Source organism: Scyliorhinus canicula, chromosome 19, assembly GCF_902713615.1.
Source record: "Scyliorhinus canicula chromosome 19, sScyCan1.1, whole genome shotgun sequence".
In the NCBI taxonomy this organism is placed as follows: Eukaryota; Metazoa; Chordata; class Chondrichthyes; order Carcharhiniformes; family Scyliorhinidae; genus Scyliorhinus; species Scyliorhinus canicula.
Genome location: NC_052164.1, coordinates 95,648,527 through 95,665,860, shown reverse-complemented (window position 1 = coordinate 95,665,860; position 17,334 = coordinate 95,648,527). Strand labels below are relative to the sequence as shown.

Here is a 17,334-nt window from a genome sequence, read left to right as displayed (position 1 = left end):
ACCAAAAAATGTTCAACATTACCTTCAAACCATTCTCGGAAGAAGTGATCTTGCTGAAGCAACGTGGCTGCATTTACACCAACCACTCTTACAGACAATCTGTGTGCCAGTGCCAGTGTGAGGATACTTCTCTGGTGTCAATGATCTCTGCTATTAACAATAGATAGCTCACATGGCACGCCACAATCAGTAATGAAGGAAGACTGGGTTGGTTTGTCCTGTGCTGGATTGAAAGTCTGGTCTTAGCACCTTACTAATACTGGCCAAAACATTATTATATCCATTGAGAAAAATGTCAAATATTGTATTCTTCCTTGTCAAGAGAATCTTCACAATTATACAGAGATTTTTCTCAGCAGAAATTTTGATGGTTGATGGGTTTTCACTGGTGGTTTTGTATCTGATCGGGGTGCTTTTTATTTTTTTAATAATTAATCTGGGGTGAGGACGTAACCCCCCAAAAATGTGCATCTTGCACGACAAGAGTCTATTCCTTAAGCATGTTGCATTCACAATTTCTGGGCTGCGTTGCTTGTGTCTATTAAGGACTGGAAAGTTTGTGCGTCGTGATTTCAGTGGCTAGGGTGGGATTCCATTTCCAGTTCCTTCTGGTGCCAAACCTGTTGGGATTTATTTTGTGCTCAGCTGGAAAAAACTGAGGATCACTGGGTGCTGGAGTCACTTAGGGCACATCTCCATGCCCAACCTGCCTCGTGCTACTTAAAACTCTGCTACCCAGCCGCCACCAAATAGGATTGCCCACTCCCCAAGACCTGAAATTACACCTTTTCATTCCCAGGGCACATAAGCAGTAAAAACGTACTGTTCTCTACGATCAATGCTGATCCCTCATGTGGACAGTGGTCCATCTCGGCTGTCTGGTTCCTCTTGGGTGCATCTGGAGGCCGGTGCATGGTCAGCATACTGTCCTCCAAACGAGTCATGAGGCGCAATTTGTCATGCCAGCAGGCAGCAGGTTGGGTTTATTCAGTGCTGGGGCAGCGCCCGGGGGCGGGGGGGGGGGGGGGGGGGGGGGGGGGGGGGGGGGGGGCAATGCTAGGATACAACCTGGGCATCTTCTTCACCCACCGAGGGATGCACTTACCTGTGTGCCCCTGAAGGGCTTACAGCAGGGAAGCCCGCTAATCATATTTAAATATATTATAAGGGAGTTTCAGTCATTACACGGCGTGAACCCCGTTAGGTCACTGATGGGGCGGGGGAGGGGAGAGCAATCGAGTGGGGAAATCCCGGCGGCCTAAATGCTGTTTTGGGACTGGCGCTCAATTATCTGCCCCTGAAAAAAGGGGTGGAAATTCCCCCCCGCCCCCCCCCCGCCCCCCCGCCCCCCCCCCCCCCCCCCCCCCCCCCGCCTTACACACACAGCATAGCTAGTCCAGATGCCTGGCTCACCCGAGGCAGCCCCTGGCCCCTCTGACCATGTAAGGGATGGGCGGAGGATACATTTCTTCCGAATTCACGGCGGTACAAGAATAAATCACAATGCGTTTACATACCTGATAAAAGAAGGAGTTCCGGAAAGCATTGCATGTGTATTTGTTAGTCGGCAAACTGGAGGCAAGAAGCAGATTGGTCTCTGGAACCTATAATGAAATATGAAAATGTAACAGCTAGAGATGATTCGGGCAATGCTAACCTAACTTGCCAGACAAAAAACTAATTGGATTCAGTGGAACACTGGTTTAAAACTCCAAATTTATATTGAAAAAGCCCAAGCACAATAAGCAGGACTGTGTTGCTCGTATGGAGGCTCGACATCACTAGCATAAATCGGGAAGATCGGAACAGTAGCATCTTAGCTGTGCCTTCGACCAGCGATTGCACTTTGTAATACTTCACAGTGGATTCATTTCTTAAAATAAATTTAGCGTACCCAATAATTTTCTTTCCAATTAAGGGGCAATGCAGCATGGCCAATCCACTTACCCTGTGTTATGTTACGCTGTTTGATTAACATAAGTTGCTGCTGACCATAGATGACTTTAAAATGCACTCCAGTCCTTGAAGTCAATTGAAAGGATTTATTCAGTAACAACAACTAGATAAATGAGTTTGACACTCTGCTGATCTAACCCTAGTAACTCAGTGATAATGGCTAACTGTACAACTGGGATCTAGGCCACATGTGGTGACCCAGTCTGAGATCTAATCTATTCTGGTGCTAATCCTACAGTCCCTGCCAGGAGTGAGAGGGAGGGCCTAGTGTGTGTCTGGCTTTATAATGAGTTGCGTAGTGCCCTCTAGCGGTCGTGCCACAGCCGGGATTTCTGATTAACCCCTTAGTTTCATGTTAGTCTACATATCATTACACCCTGCACAACTTTGGGTTGTGGGAGCGATACCAAGCAGACACAGGGAGAATGTGCAAACTCCACACGGACAGTGACCCAGGGCCGGGATCGAACCCGGGTGCTTGGCGCCGTGAGGCAGCAGTGCTAATCACCGTGCTGCCCACAGTGGATTCACGAAATGACTCCTTGGTCGCGCTAGACGTGGGTGCAAATCATGAAATCCCGCTAAATATCACGGGAGGCCAAAAACAGTATTTGAGCAAGCGTGATTTCGGAACATGATTTTCCCAGCCGCCTCCGCCGATGACGCGATCATGGTCACATACAGAAAGGGCGTTAGCCTGATAAGCATAGATTATAATAAATTTTAACATAATTAGAGGACTTAATGCCTTCTCTGTACCTTCCCACCAGGCAAGCGCAACATCACGCCGCTGTAAATCACTATTGTTTTTACAATGCAAAAACTAGTTGTGATGACCATGCCGAGGGTGCACAGGGAAGAATAGCCCCCGGGTGGTGAGGGACATGCCCGGGCAATCGCTTCTGGTACTGCCCCCAGGCACCCTGGAAGTGCCAAGGAGGCAGTGCCAGAGCTGAGCCCCTGTGGATCTCCATTGGACGGGATTCTCCTTATGTGTTCGGGGGAGGGCGAAGAATGCCCCGATATTTGCATGGTGATGGATGGCGGGGATGGGGGGGAGCCCTGATTCCTGTGTGGTTGGGAGAGTGGGTTGCCCCAATGCTTGAGAGAGTCCTCCATATCCTTGTTGGGGAGGGGGGGCTTGCGGAGGAGTTTAGTTTTCGCGCAGATTTGGGCACCCATTAAAAATCTCTGTGGATCATGCCTTGCTCTATCGGTTCCCGCCCCGAGAGAGTGACGGTGCAAACCATGCCCCCAGATCTTGGCCGGGATTCTCCTCTACCCGGCGGCGCGGGGGGTCCCGGCGTGTTGGAGTGGCTAGAACCACTCCGGCATCGGGCCGCGTCAAAGGTGCAAAAGTCTCCGTACCTTTAGGGGCCGAGCCCTCACATTGAGGGGCTAGGCCCACGCCGGAGTGGTTACCGCTCTGCCGGCCCGCCCACGCCGCCAATCCCACCGGTAAGAGATGTGGTTTAATCCACGCCGGCGGGAGAGGCTAGTCAGCAGCGGGACTTCGGCCCATTGCGGGCCGGAAAATCGCCGCGGGGGGCACACCGACCGGCGCAGCGCGATTCCCGCCCACGCCGAATCTCAGGTGGCGGAGAATTCGGGACACGGCGGGGACGGGATTGACGCCAGCCCCTGCCGATTCTCCGACCCGGCGGGGGGTTCGGAGAATCCCGCCCCTTATGTGCTCTGAATGCCAAACAAAAAACTCTTGGGCTTCAGCGCTGAATGCAAGAAAATTTGGGGTGGAAAACCGGCTGTACATCCGGAGAGATACACACTGGTTTCCAATCTGACACTGACAAATTTGGGGAAAATTCCACCCTTTATGTTCATTTTAGCCTGAGAGAAATGAATCCAATGCTTCATTATGTGGAAATAGCCCCAAGAACCATTAATTACAGCTCAGTGTGTATTAGGATGTAATCATGTAGCCTGCTGTCGTTTTGGAATTGTAAGATTTCCCAGCTGTTAAAAATGTTCATTCTGAAAATTAAGGAGGGGATCAGATTGCCAGAATAGTGGATGGTCTTATTATGGCACTCTGAGAATGTTAAATGGGAAAAAGCCTTTTGCACAATGATACTCCTACCCCTACAAGCAATAAAGATTCTGCGATCCACTTATTGAAAAACATTAAAGGACAATGATTTAATTTAAGGTGAAGGGTTACGACTGAAGTACGGGCTGAAGTATTGAAAAGTGTAGAAGATTGCAATGCTTCTGTGGAACTGAGCTGATCACCTCCAGGGCTCATGAAGCAGATCCACCACAACCTTCTCAAGGACAATATGCTGACAACATCGATGATACCCACATCCCCTGAATGAAAAGGTTTTGGCTCTTCCTGGGTAGGATTCTCCGACGCCCTGCTGGGTCGGAGAATCGCCGTGGGGGGTTGGGGGGGGGGGGGGGGGGGGGGGGGGGAAGGAGGCGTGAATCCTGCCCCGCCGCCGGCTGCCGAATTCTACGGCGCCGGTTTTTTGGCGGGGGCAGGAATCACGCCGCGCCAGTCGGGGGCCGTTGGCAGTGGCCCCACCCCCTGGCGATCCTCCGGGCCCCAATGGGCCGAGTGGCGGCCGTTTTCAGCCAGTCCCGCCGGCGTCTATTACACCAGGTCCGTAGCGGTGGGACCTGGCTCTGCAGGTGGCCTGCGGAGTCCTCGAGGGGGCGCGGGGGTATCCGGCCCCTGGGAGGGGGGGGGCACGGTGGCCTGGCCTGCGATCAGGGCCCATCGAACTGCGGGTGGGCCTGTGCCGTGGGGGAACTCTTTCCCTCCGTGCCGGCCGCTGTAAAGCTCCGCCATGGCCAGGGCAGAGATGAAACCCCGTGCGCATGTGCAGGAAATAGCGCCGACTGGCGTCGGCCGACGGAGGCCCTTCAGCGCCGGTTGGCGCGGTGCCAACCCTGCCAGTACTGGCCTAGCCCCCGAAGGCGTGGAGGATTCCACACCTTCCGGGCGGCCCGAAGCCAGAGTGGTTCACGCCTCTCCTTGGCGCTGGTACGGTCCGCCCACTGGTTAGCGGAGAATCCCGGCCCCTTTTCTTGCAAAAGAGAAGTGGGGGGGGGGGGGGGGGGGGGGGGGGGGGGAAGGAAGGGGAGATTGATGGAAACAACCAAATCTAGAAAGTTTAGAGAAGTAAGAAAGGGACAGAAGGAAAATGGTCAAGTGTTGATATGGTTTTGGCGTTCTGTATCACGATCATTACTAATTGTTAGTAAACTGATCCTGTCCCACATATATAACTGTGTTGGGATCTTTGCCTGTAAGGGGTGCAGAGCCAGTGGGAGCAGGGCGACCCAACCAAAGGCAGAGGCCAGATAGCGCTGAGCGTGTGAGGGCTGAGCAGCAACCAACATGTTCTTTCTTCTTGTTTTGCATGTTGAATTTACTGCCGCTTTTGGGGTCCTTTCTATCTCTGATCGATGCTGGTTTCTTCATGATACCCTTGACCATCGGTATCACAGCTTTCCCAAAGATTATTGCCAGGAGCCAGTTACTCTGGTAGGATTTTGGCCGTGAACTCCAGCTCATCCTCACGCCAATTCATCTCACAATTTCCGAAGCCTACACCCTGGCCAACTCTCTCAAAAGCTTTGTTCAATTTGTCACACCCTTTGATCAGCTGCTTTTTCTTAAGGCGGCATCATTCGACAGAAGATTCACACTCGTGAATCGCGAAATCAAGACAGATCAACCCCAATCAACATGAAGAGACGCTATGAATCTGGCAGTCAAAAACGCAGCTAGTTGAAGGCGAGGCAAGAGGACGAAGCTGGGCAATAGGACAATTTTGCACTTTACTTTAAAAGGTTTCCAATATTGAGCAGTGCACAAACTGTGCATTGATCCTCGATAATAGCACCCACAAAAACATTTGGTGACTTGTCTGATGACTTCAACCTGCCGATTTCCGGAGTCAACACATCGCCTGAAAAACGTAAACAAGTTGTTGACTCTGAAATGGGATTGGAACTAGAAGAGACTGCTCAAGCTCATTCTCCTGTTGATGGAGTGAGGGAAGAAACCCACCCTGAAGACATTGCGTTATGGTCAAAATCTGTTCCAATGGGTATGATTGAATATTTCGTAATAAACAGACAAGGGAACATCAGTAAAGTTGCAAATTTGAGAAAAGAGTTTGAAGTTCAAAGCGAAAGCAGTTTAGAGTCTTCATAAGTCCTATTTTGCGAGGGTGAAGAGAAATGGTGTGACGGAAAGGAGAAATTGGTTAATTGTTTTCCAGAAATCTCTAAGGCAGTCGACTGTTAGGCTTGTAAATTATTACCTGATCTGAGTGAAGAGAAACAGTCATTTGTCGACGGGTACACCAGCTGGAGAAATGTTGGAAGAGATATTGCTCATCATGAAACTTCCCGTACCAGCCTCCCTGAACAGGCGTCGGAATGTGGCGACTAGGGGCTTTTCACAGTAACTTCATTGAAGCCTACTCGTGACAATAAGCGATTTTCATTTTTTTCCATTAAGGCTGTGTGTGTGTTCGTTCAAGTATGTAACTTATCTGGAGGAAGTGATTCTTCGTTATTGGTTCAGTTTGAAAAGGAGTGCTCTTACAGGAGGAAAATGCTGAGACGTGTTGTTGTCACAGTCAAACTGTTATCTTCCTTGGGACTACCTCTGAGACGACATGATGATTCATCAGTGCCAAGTCAAAGAGGTAATTTTTTAGCCTGCCTTGAATATCTCAGTGAATTTGTCGAGCTTCTCAAAGAGCATTTGAAACGTTATCAACATTGTGGCTCAGGGAAGACCAACTTTTTATGGCACCAAAGTTGCCAGCAAAGCCACTGATATTAGACTTGAACTGGGCAATCCACTTCATTGGAGTATTTGCTTCTACCCTGGACTTTTTTCTGGCACATTCTACCTAGCACTGACCTACTGTGTAGCAGTCAGATCGTCGGTTGATTTCTCCACCCCTTTGCTCATCCGCCAGTTCATGTTTTCTCGCCGCAAGACACACAGATCACAATATTGATCACCTCTACCGTCAGGTTGACAACAGGTAGGCTTGGATTTCAATTTATCAATTACAGTACAGGCTTGTTGTTGTCATAAGTTAAAGAGCACTACAGCAGCCAATCTGTCAAGCAGTGATTTTGGGTTTCTGTATTTTGTGCCTTGCATTTGTGCATCTCAAAGACGGAGAGCGCGGGGCCTCCAAAAGTATAAGTCCTTCTCTGTCCGACCTACTTAACGTCTCCTCATAAGAAAATCTCTCCATACCCGGGATCAATCTAGTGAACCTTCTATGGATGCCCCCAATGTCAGTATATCTTCCCTTATATAAGGGGACCAAAACTGTTCATATTTTTCTTTACAAGAGAAAATACATGCTTACTCACCAAATAATGCCAAGGTGATGTATCAATATTCTGAGAAAAGAACTGTAAAATTCTAGCTCAGAAAGAAACCATGTAGCTCTTCATGCCTTGGCACTAGCTGGTGCTAACTCATCAACTGGAGCTATCTACTCCAATTCCATCTCCCTGCTTTATCATAATTTCCATAAATATTTTTGCTTTTCAACTGTCCAGTTTCATTTTTCAATGATGCTATATAAAGACTCTGTCTTATTAGTACTTGTAAACCATTCCATGGTCTAACATAATTGTGTATGCAAACATATTTCTAACCCTCCCTCTTTGTTCCACTGGTGATAATCCTCAGCCTACACCCACTGGATACCGATTCTCCAGCAAAGTAATCAAACTCTCAGCACCTTCCAAACCCGCGACCTCTACCACCTAGCAGAACAAGGGCAGCATGGAAAAACCACCGCCTGGAAGTTCCCTTCCAAGTCACGCACTACCCTAACTTTGAACAGTATCGCTGTTCCTTCACTATCGCTGGAACTCCCTTCCCAACAGCAATGTGGGTGCATCTACACCACATGGATGTAGCAGCTCATCCAACCACTCTCTCAAGGGTAATGGGGAATGGTAATAAATATTGGTCTAGGGAGCGATGCCCGCAGCCCATGAACTAATTTTTAAAATGACCCCTTTCATTGTATTGAAAATTATTACTAGGTCGCCTCTTAGCTGTTTCAGTGAAAGGAAACCCACCACCAACAATGAAGAAAGACTGAGGAAGGTGAAGGAGTTTCATTGTTGAGATCTTAGGAAGAAACGAGTTTGAGTAAAATGGAGGCTGATGAATCTTTATGTCAAGACAGTACACGCGCAGGATTCTAGTTACTGGCTTCCCCGCCACAAGCCGCAGTAAATTCTCACTTTGATCGATCTTTTCACCAGTTGGATCACGAAGATTCCAAAACAGTAGGCGGCAAGCTCAGTCCCTGAAATCTTCTCCAGAGACAGTGGCACCAACTTTCCTTCACATGTCCATTGAGCATCCATAATGTCTATGAATGGTCTGTCTGTTTCTGCAATGAGAGAGTATCCCATTTAAACCGTCAAAAATATCAGACCAACAAACCTTTTCATCAGAAAGTACACAAGTTCAAAACAAAATTTTTGGTTTATGCAAAGAATAATCCAGTTAAATTCTATAGTTTCGCAATTTAATCTGGATTGATCATTTGTTAAGCCAGTGCACCTTGATATTTGGTTTCTGCCTGACTTGTGTCCTGTGGATGGTCTTTCTCCTGTGAAAGTGCCTCTGTTCCTGCACTTTCTTTCAGCTGTCCATTTATTTCTTTAAGGAGCATGAAGAGTGGAGATTGCGATAGCAGCTTGGCCCTGTCTATCTCTGCAAGAACAAAAAGATCAATAGGACAGAAACCCCGTTATTGCTCTTCAAATGCAGCTCTGAGCCAGGTATTTAAGTCCAATACAGGTTTATTCAGACTAGCTGAGCTTTACTTTTGATCTTTTCCTTAGCCAGTACTTTCTTTTGGATGGCCCCAACACCGACTTTACATTTAATGACGCGCCACAATGCATATTGGCCATCGCATTGTGTTTTCCATTTCTTTATGTTAAAGGCACTACATAAGAGTCTGTTGTGTTGTGTTTGACAATCTCCTAGTTGTGTATTTCTAATGTGTAGTTGGCACGTTTGCTTTCTTTGAACCTGCAGCTGTGTATAAGACTTTCCTGACACACTCACGCTCAAATTCACCTTTGAAATGGAACAGTCTAATGAGCTCGCTTTCCTCAACCTGCCAGTTGAGAAATCTGCTCATGGGCTCGCTACTGCTGTCACCGCGAACCTCCTGTATTGCGATTCCTAGAGCTCCACATGCTGGAAGACTGGCCTTATCAGCAATCGGGTAAATAGGGTTCTAGCCATTTTGCTCACCTTGCAAATTTACCAGAAATCGAGTGCATCAAAACTATCCTGCGGGATAATGGCTGATCAGATAATTGTGCACCATGTATTGCTCACACTCATACTTGTGAATGGGCCTAAGGCTTTGGAGCAATAAATGCTCAGTCGACCTCAAATTACCCGAGAAGTGTACCGTATCACAAATTTAAGCAACAAGGGAAGGTTTCACACTGCTACAACAACATGAGCAGTGGCAACATGAGTGCTGTTTTCCATTAACAGGATGCCAAAATATGTTCTGCCTACCACACAAATTCATGTGGTATATGAATTTCAGCACTGGTGTGGTGCCAGGTATGCAGGTCATACGTTCCAATGACTGGAAGATCACATCAAACAGCATGTCCCTTTGGATATTTACAACAGGCATAGTGTGGACCCCACTGAACCAACCTGAGCTTTCAAAACTCAGAACATGATGTCTAACATTAGATACAGTGAAGCGATTGGGCAGCACTTGCTGGACAACCCTGAGTGTGCTATGAATTCCATGAACAACCAATTTAAGATTCCCAGCCGGGCTGGCAATGTAGCTCACTTACGGCTCACTAGAAGCTACATATGTTTATATGCAGGGACCTGTCCTCGCCAAGTAAACAGGAACATGTCCCAATATTGCACCTTTTTTGAACAAACAAATGATCGGGGGACAAAAGCTCCCTGGTGCATTTGCCACGTCAACATCGCGACCAATTGAAGACAACTTGCCAATCAATCAACACCCCTTTTCCTAAATGATGTAAATCATTGTTCCCTTTGAAATTTGGAAGTCTAGCATCTACCCTGATAAGTATAAGATGAGATGCTTGGACAGTATATCTCTTTTTTCAGCAGTGAAGTTCTGTACTACCAGTTGACTATTTCTAAGCCCTTAATTCCATTTTTTGGTCTGATCACAAGTCACCTCAAATCAAGGAGCTGAACCTATTATCACTGAATCCATTAAATGTATCAACAAATATGAATGTGGACTTCCACATTGCGTATGATGGCTATGAGTCCAAAGCATCCAGTTTGATGATCTCCGTTGTGAGAATACACCCAATGTATTCTACGGAGACTGGGTGGCTCAAGCTTGCTTGAGGAAGAATGGTATGCTCAGCCTGGGTGAAGATACATGATAATGCAATACATGGCCTTGGGATTGGTGGAGTTCAATCCCCTTTGATGCATCCTTGAGGGTTGCCGAGCCACTACTTAAACTGTGATTTTACAATGGGGCAGGGTAAGGAGGCCTCAGCTGGAATGGGCTATTGGCATTAATCTGAACCATACGTTAGCCAATTGAGCTAACTGTGCCCCACCCCCCAGTTGGTGGTAAAGAACCATATTAGATGCCAACATACTTTCAGACCAATGAGAACATTCCAATACTTAATTGTTAACGTTAAAGAGTTGCAAGACCAATAGATGTTTAAATAAGTCCAATTGTTACCTTTGGGTGATACAAGATTCAGCGTGTCTGGTGATAGAATGATGTTCCTGTTGGCCTCCAACAGGCCTATCAGCTGTTTCAGAAGAGGAAGCATCTTTTGGGAGGTAGAATCTGGAGCCCCATGAAAATGGCCACCAAGTTGGCTCCCAATCAATTGGTAGTCTCCAAAACAGTGGAGCCCGCCAAGGAGAATACCCTGAAATGGAAAGGTACACGGGGGTGAGAACCACTAGTTAATGATTGTGGCAGGGCTGGGGAAGGTTAGCGCGTGTGCTTGAATTATTCAGCCCTGGGTAGCAGCATTGTTCCTCTGGACAATATAGAAAAAAAATCCCAATAACGTGCTATCTTGGAACTGATCGAGGAGTAGAATTGATACAGGGAGGATGAAAGCATTGTTTAGGATTAAGTGCTTATTGTGGTAAGCGGTGAAGGAATGGAATGGGAGACTGTGGGGTTGATTGTCAATAAATTCAGGAGTAGTTGGATAAGTAACTGGAGAAAAAAAGTTTATAGGGCGATATGAGGGATATCATGAGACACCATACTGTCTATACATCGGGACCAGTTTGATTAACCACCGCAATCGTCTTTTCCTCAGCTGTAAATTCCTTGTTCATGTGGTTAATTCACTGATAAATTACTTTTCCAATGCTCTGTGTTTACCTTGGCTTCCAACACACACAGCTCTGCCAGATCCCGGAGGTGCTCCAGTCTAATGTAGACCATGTCAAGGCCAGTCCATCTGCTTATCATATTTTTCTGAAACTCTCGAGTCAGAAGCGTTTTTACCTATGAGAAACAGGGAGCGGAGAATGAATATTCTATTCAGGATAAAGCTTCCTTATGAGTAATGATTAGATGAGTGAGAATCAACGGGCTAACTTAATTCAGCCTGAAGTACAAGCCTCACCTTAATGAGGTTTGGTCAGATGCATTGATAGGAACTGCAACAAACAAGGAGAAACTAATTCCTATAAGCCGAAAGCAGCTTTGAATGCTCACTGAGTTGAAACCATGGGAAACATTTTCCAAAAGTGGCAGGGACCCCACCACAGTCGCCAAAAGCAGGGAGGTGACCCTGCGTCAGCATGTGTTGTGACCCAATTAATTTTTTCTAATTAAGGGGCAATTTAGTGTGGCCAATCCACCTACCCTGCACATAGATAGCATAGAATTTACACTGCAGAAGGAGGCCATTCGGCCCATCGAGTCTGCACCGGCTCTTGGAAAGAGCACCCTACCCAAGGTCAACACCTCCACCTTATTCCCATAACCCAGTAACTCCACCCAACACTAAGGGCAATTTTGGACACTAAGGGCAATTTATCATGGCCAATCCACCTAACCTGCACATCTTTGGACTATGGGAGGAAACCGGAGCACCCGGAGGAAACCCACGCACACATAGGGAGGATGTGCAGACTCGACACAGACAGTGACCCAAGCCGGAATCGAACCTGGGACCCTGAAGCTGTGAAGCAATTGTGCTACCCACAATGCTACCGTGCTGCCCTTTGGGTTGTGGGGGTGAAACCCACGCAGACACGGGGACAATGTGCAAACTCCACACGGACAGTGACCCAGAGCCGGGATTGAACCTGGGACCTCGGCGCCATGAGGCCGCAGTGCTAACCCACTGTGATACTGTGCTGCCCTCCCGAGCCGCATTTTGGTGGCAGCAACCAACTGAGTGGCTGTCATCAAGGCTGCCATCCTGTTAAGGACAATGGCCCACCCACAAGAACTGCCAGCCCAGATAGATGGTCACCAACTCAGAATCTTCAGCAGTGTCTCTGCTAGCCCATTGTCTTGGCTGCACCTGGAGCATTAAATCACAGCAATGACTGTGTGCACGCTAAATAAAGTAAGTGGAGGTGCCAGGGTCAGTCAGGCAGGGCCTGGAAAGGGGAAGGGAGGGAGCTGTCATTGATGGTAGGCAGTGCCTTTGCCATGGGGGATGCCAATGCCACTGTGATGCCCCTCTCTGGGCCAAGGATCATCCAAAAAGGAGGCACCCCTGCACCATGGTGCCCACTGCAAGGTAGCACAGTGGTTAGCACTGTTGCTTCACAGCGCCGTGCCAGGGTCCTGGGTTCGATTCCAACTTGGGTCACTGTCTGTGGGGAGTCTGCATGTTCTCCCTGTGTCTCTGGGTGCTCTGGCGTCCTCCCAGAAGTCCCAAAAGATGTGCCGTTAGGTGAATTGGACATTCTGAATTCTCCCTCCGTCTACCCGAACAGGCGCCGGAGTGTGGAGACTTGGGGATTTTCAAAGTAACTTCATTGCAGTGTTAATGTAAGCCTACTTGTGACACTAATAAAGATTATTACCACTCTCCCCACGACCACAATCAGTGAAATGCCAGCACAAGCACTTAAACAGCTTAATTGGGCTCACGATAGGCAGGCTGTCTGTCACCTTTCCCACTGTTTCAGAATGAAGGTATCATGTGTGTGTGCCACCTGTAGTCTTTCCGTTGATGCACTATCAATTACGACGAGATGAGAGTAGAGAGTAATCAAGACTTTATTACGCAGAGATAGGGAGCCTCCTGCAGCTGCTGCCGAAATGGCTGCAGCTCGGCGAGCCCACACCTTTATACTCCGCCTACTGGGTGGAGCCAGCAGGCAGAGATCTACCCCCGTATCTGTAGTATAGGGGCCTTACCGTAATACCCTTGTATGCAGTGTACACAATAAAACAGTGGTGACTATCACATCCGTGCCATTTTCCAACCGTTTGTCTCTCTGAAACTTCCGATCCATGTCTCGTGATCGATATCTTATTCCACCTCATTGGTTCTCAGCACCTCAAAACTGTGGAATTCCTTCCCTCAGTCAAGGTATAAATTCAAACTTCTAGTCACCCTATAGTGGGCAGCAGGGTAGCATGGTGGTCAGCATAAATGCTTCACAGCTCCAGGGTCCCAGGTTCGATTCCCGGCTGGGTCACTGTCTGTGTGGAGTCTGCACGTCCTCCCCCTGTGTGCGTGGGTTTCCTCCGGGTGCTCCGGTTTCCTCCCACAGTCCAAAGATGTGCGGGTTAGGTGGATTGGCCATGCTAAATTGCCCATAGTGTCCTAATAAAAGTAAGGTTAAGGGGGGGGTTGTTGGGTTACGGGTATAGGGTGGATACGTGGGTTTGAGTAGGGTGATCATGGCTCGGCACAACATTGAGGGCCGAAGGGCCTGTTCTGTGCAGTACTGTTCTATGTTCTATGTTCTATATTTGCTATTTCCAGATCTCCACCTGCACAAGTCAAAACAGCCTTGGTGCTGCCCTGCACAGTTAGCCTTCTTCCTGCATCTTGGTATTTGGAATCATTAAGGTCAATTTTAACCTTCTGAATTTTTTTTATTGACAAGGTGCTAATAGTCTCAAAATCGAGTTGGTAGCCTGGGAATCCATTGGTAGCAGACCATAAACCCTGATGATCGTGACTTTTACAGCAGCCTACAACATTTGTACTCAATGCCACTATTTATGAAATCTGAAATCCTGTCTGCCTTTTAAAAAGAACAGTTTTATCCGCTTGTTTTCCTTGGTGAAATTGAGTAGTTCATGGAATTGTACATCACAAAAAAAGCCATTCATCCCACTCAGCTGTGCTGGTTCTCTGAGAGATGAGCTGCAGTCCTCTGCTCTTTCTCCCGCAGTCCTGAAAGTTTTTCTTCCACAAGTGAATATCCAAATCCATTTTGAAAGTTACCACTGAACGCGTGCCCATCCCCATGACAGGCAGTGCATCCAGATCTCAACAACGGAAATACAATATAAGCTTTTCATTATGCACATCCTTAGCTGGAATAATAAACAGCTATGATAATGTCAATCTCCCCCCCCCCCCCCCCCCCCCCCCACCGTGTCCTTTGTAATGGTAGCACAGTGGTTAGCACTTTTGCTTCACGGCGCCGGGATCCCAGGTTCGATTCCCGGCTTGGGTCACTGTCTGCACGTTCTCCCCGTGTTTGCGTGGGTTTCCTCCGGGGGCTCCGGTTTCCTCCCACAAGTCCCGAAAGACGTGCTGTTAGGTGAATTGGACATTCTGAATTCTCCTTCTGTGTACCCGAACAGGCGCCGGAGTGTGGCGACTAGGGGCTTTTCACAGTAACTTCATTGCAGAGTTAATGTACGCCTACTTGTGACAATAAGGATTATTATTCTAGTTTCCATAACAATTGTTAAGGACCAGAAAACCTTTAGTGAGTGAATGGTCACTATAAAACAACTTGCACTTCAGGTGCACACTGTGTGCGATTGTTTGCCCACCTGCTGGTACCTCCATCTGGAAGATTCTTCTGCTTGCCGGTCGATGCCCTCCTGTAGTTCCTTCAGTTGACCCCTCTGTCGGGACTCATCCCCACGTACCTTTAGAAGAAATTGTGTCACCTTCTCAAGGAGCGTCTGAGCCATGGCTAAGTACAGAAGCTGCTGCTCTGCTTCCTCCTTATTCACTATACATTGGAAATCACAGGATATCACGCTTCAGATTAGCAATAAAACCAATGGGGGCATCAAAGAATGATGAGTAAAGCCATACACAAAACTGTTTGTGCAGAATATTGCAGCTGTGCCTCGGACCTGGGAAATCACTTTCTGGCCCGATGGAGAGATTCAGGCAGCAGGACAAGATACTTGGGATTCTGAAGGTCAAATCTCTCTCCTTGAACCATCTGAGGCCAGGATTTTACAGGGCCCATGGGAGGTTGGGGGTTGCTGGGAGGAGGGGCGGTGGGCTTCATAACAACAGGTGGGATAGCGGGAGGTGGCCTGCCTATTGCCTTCTCCCTGCCTCTGGGTAGGCACCACACGATGTGGGGAGACTGCCAGTGGTGGCTTGTTGGGGGCTCAAGGGGCCCTCCTTATTGGGCACTCTGTGTCATTCAGGGGGTTCCCACAATGACAAGGACTGCACCCACTGGGACCTCTTGACCAAAATCCCGCCTCGCACACCCTTACCCACAATCCCTCTCTGGGGCCTGCCTGATTGGCCCCGGTGAGTCCCACAAGCTCACCTGTACTCCAGGGCTTCCTTCCGTGATGGCTGTTCTGGGATTTGCTGCCGCTCCAGCAGTGCCCACCATTCCCAGTGGGACTGAAGAGCTGCTGGCCACCTGATTGGCAATGGAAAGGGGCAGAATCTCCAACGGCAGGCAATTAACTGCCTCATCAATGTCGAGCCCAGGCAGGCTCCTCGGACTGGTGTAGTCGGGTGTTGACTTTCTGGTTGGTGGGCAGGGCTTTCACCACCCCTAAAAAATCCTGAGCCTCCTTCTTCTGCCTTGTTGTTGTAAACTGGAAATTTACACCAACAACTGCGTCAAGTATCATCATCACTGAGGTGACATTGATGCTTTGGAGCCACTTGAGATCCACCGTGAGAATTTGTTCTCTTCTGCCACCTCCTTGAGTGGATCACACCCAAAGGCATCATTATAAATGTTGCCTCTTGGGCCACAGGTTATTCTCTTACCTGGCCATTGATTAGTTGAAAGGCCATGCAGACTTTGGGTTGCAGACTCATGCACTGCCATCTTTTACCTTCATACAACCTTGTGGATTCTATCTCATGTTATAAACAAGGCAGAGCAAAGGGTAAACACAGCGTCAAAGGGGCTAAAATAGCTGTAAAGAGGGAACAGAATAAAAAATCCACTGCGAGTGTGGTTGTCTCCACCGTTTAGAGACCCTGGGCTGGATTCTCCGATTTTGAGGCTATGTCCGGAGGAAGTGTCTAGTTTTACACTGAAAAAAATCAGCAACGACCCAGCACCGATCCTGCGACTGGTGAAGGGCGAGCAGCGGCTCCACGTAACACCCATGGCCTTCCTGATATAAACGGCTGGATAATTGCCAGGTCCATGGCTGCACATGCGCACAACGACATGTTCCGCAGCCACCACGCCGGGTTCATGAAAACTGAGAGTACACATTCCCGTGCCGTTGGCAACTCGGCCCATCGGGGGCGGAGCATCGGGGGAGCGCCTTCAGGTAACATTCTGAGGCCGTCCCAACGGCATGCAACATACTCCTCATTGACGTCATTTTGGAGGCGGCGGAGCGTCCGAATACGGTCATAAACAGGGATTCTCTGTCCAATTGCCGAATACAATATCGGCGGCAGGCAACGGAGAATCCCACCCTCTGTGTTTGGGAAATTAACAAATTAATTGGTTGGAAGTTGAAATTAGACTTACTGGTGCCACAGAGCTTACCATGAGAAACTAAAAGCACAATGTCATTTGGCATCGAGGATGCAAAGTGTGATTCCTGTATGTCCCTGCGTTGTGTTTCACTCTGTGCAGAGTCTTGCAACAAGTCAATGGCATCTTCAAGGGCTGTCACATCCTCCTCAACCTAAGGAAAACCAAGTGAAAAGATTCAGACCTGCTGCACCATCCACAGAGGGAAAGAATCGTCAAAACAGTGAATCGAAGCAATGGAGCCACTGAACCTCTTCTCGGGGCTGTAGCTTGTGACTGAAGAAACAATGTCTTAAGTGTCATTTCCGTAGTCCAAAAAAGGATGAACTACTCTTGCAGAACAATACCAGAGTATTGATTAGATGCAGGATTCCAATGATCGCTAAATAAAGAAGCTTACAAAATCTTGTTAG

General features: G+C 48.1%; 1 protein-coding gene across 1 annotated transcript in view; it reads right to left on the bottom strand.

Annotated features, from left to right (window-relative positions):
* si:dkey-103g5.4 overlaps positions 1–17,334 on the bottom strand; it is a 203,581-nt gene that overhangs the window by 7,605 nt on the left and 178,642 nt on the right. Inside the window, exons 27-33 of the mRNA XM_038778804.1 lie at positions 16,934–17,075; positions 14,988–15,172; positions 11,382–11,507; positions 10,716–10,911; positions 8,546–8,698; positions 8,221–8,372; positions 1,518–1,604 (exon numbers count right to left, since the gene is read on the bottom strand). Coding sequence (XP_038634732.1) covers positions 1,518–1,604; positions 8,221–8,372; positions 8,546–8,698; positions 10,716–10,911; positions 11,382–11,507; positions 14,988–15,172; positions 16,934–17,075 — 1,041 coding nt within the window. The remainder of the gene's footprint in view (positions 1–1,517; positions 1,605–8,220; positions 8,373–8,545; positions 8,699–10,715; positions 10,912–11,381; positions 11,508–14,987; positions 15,173–16,933; positions 17,076–17,334) is intronic.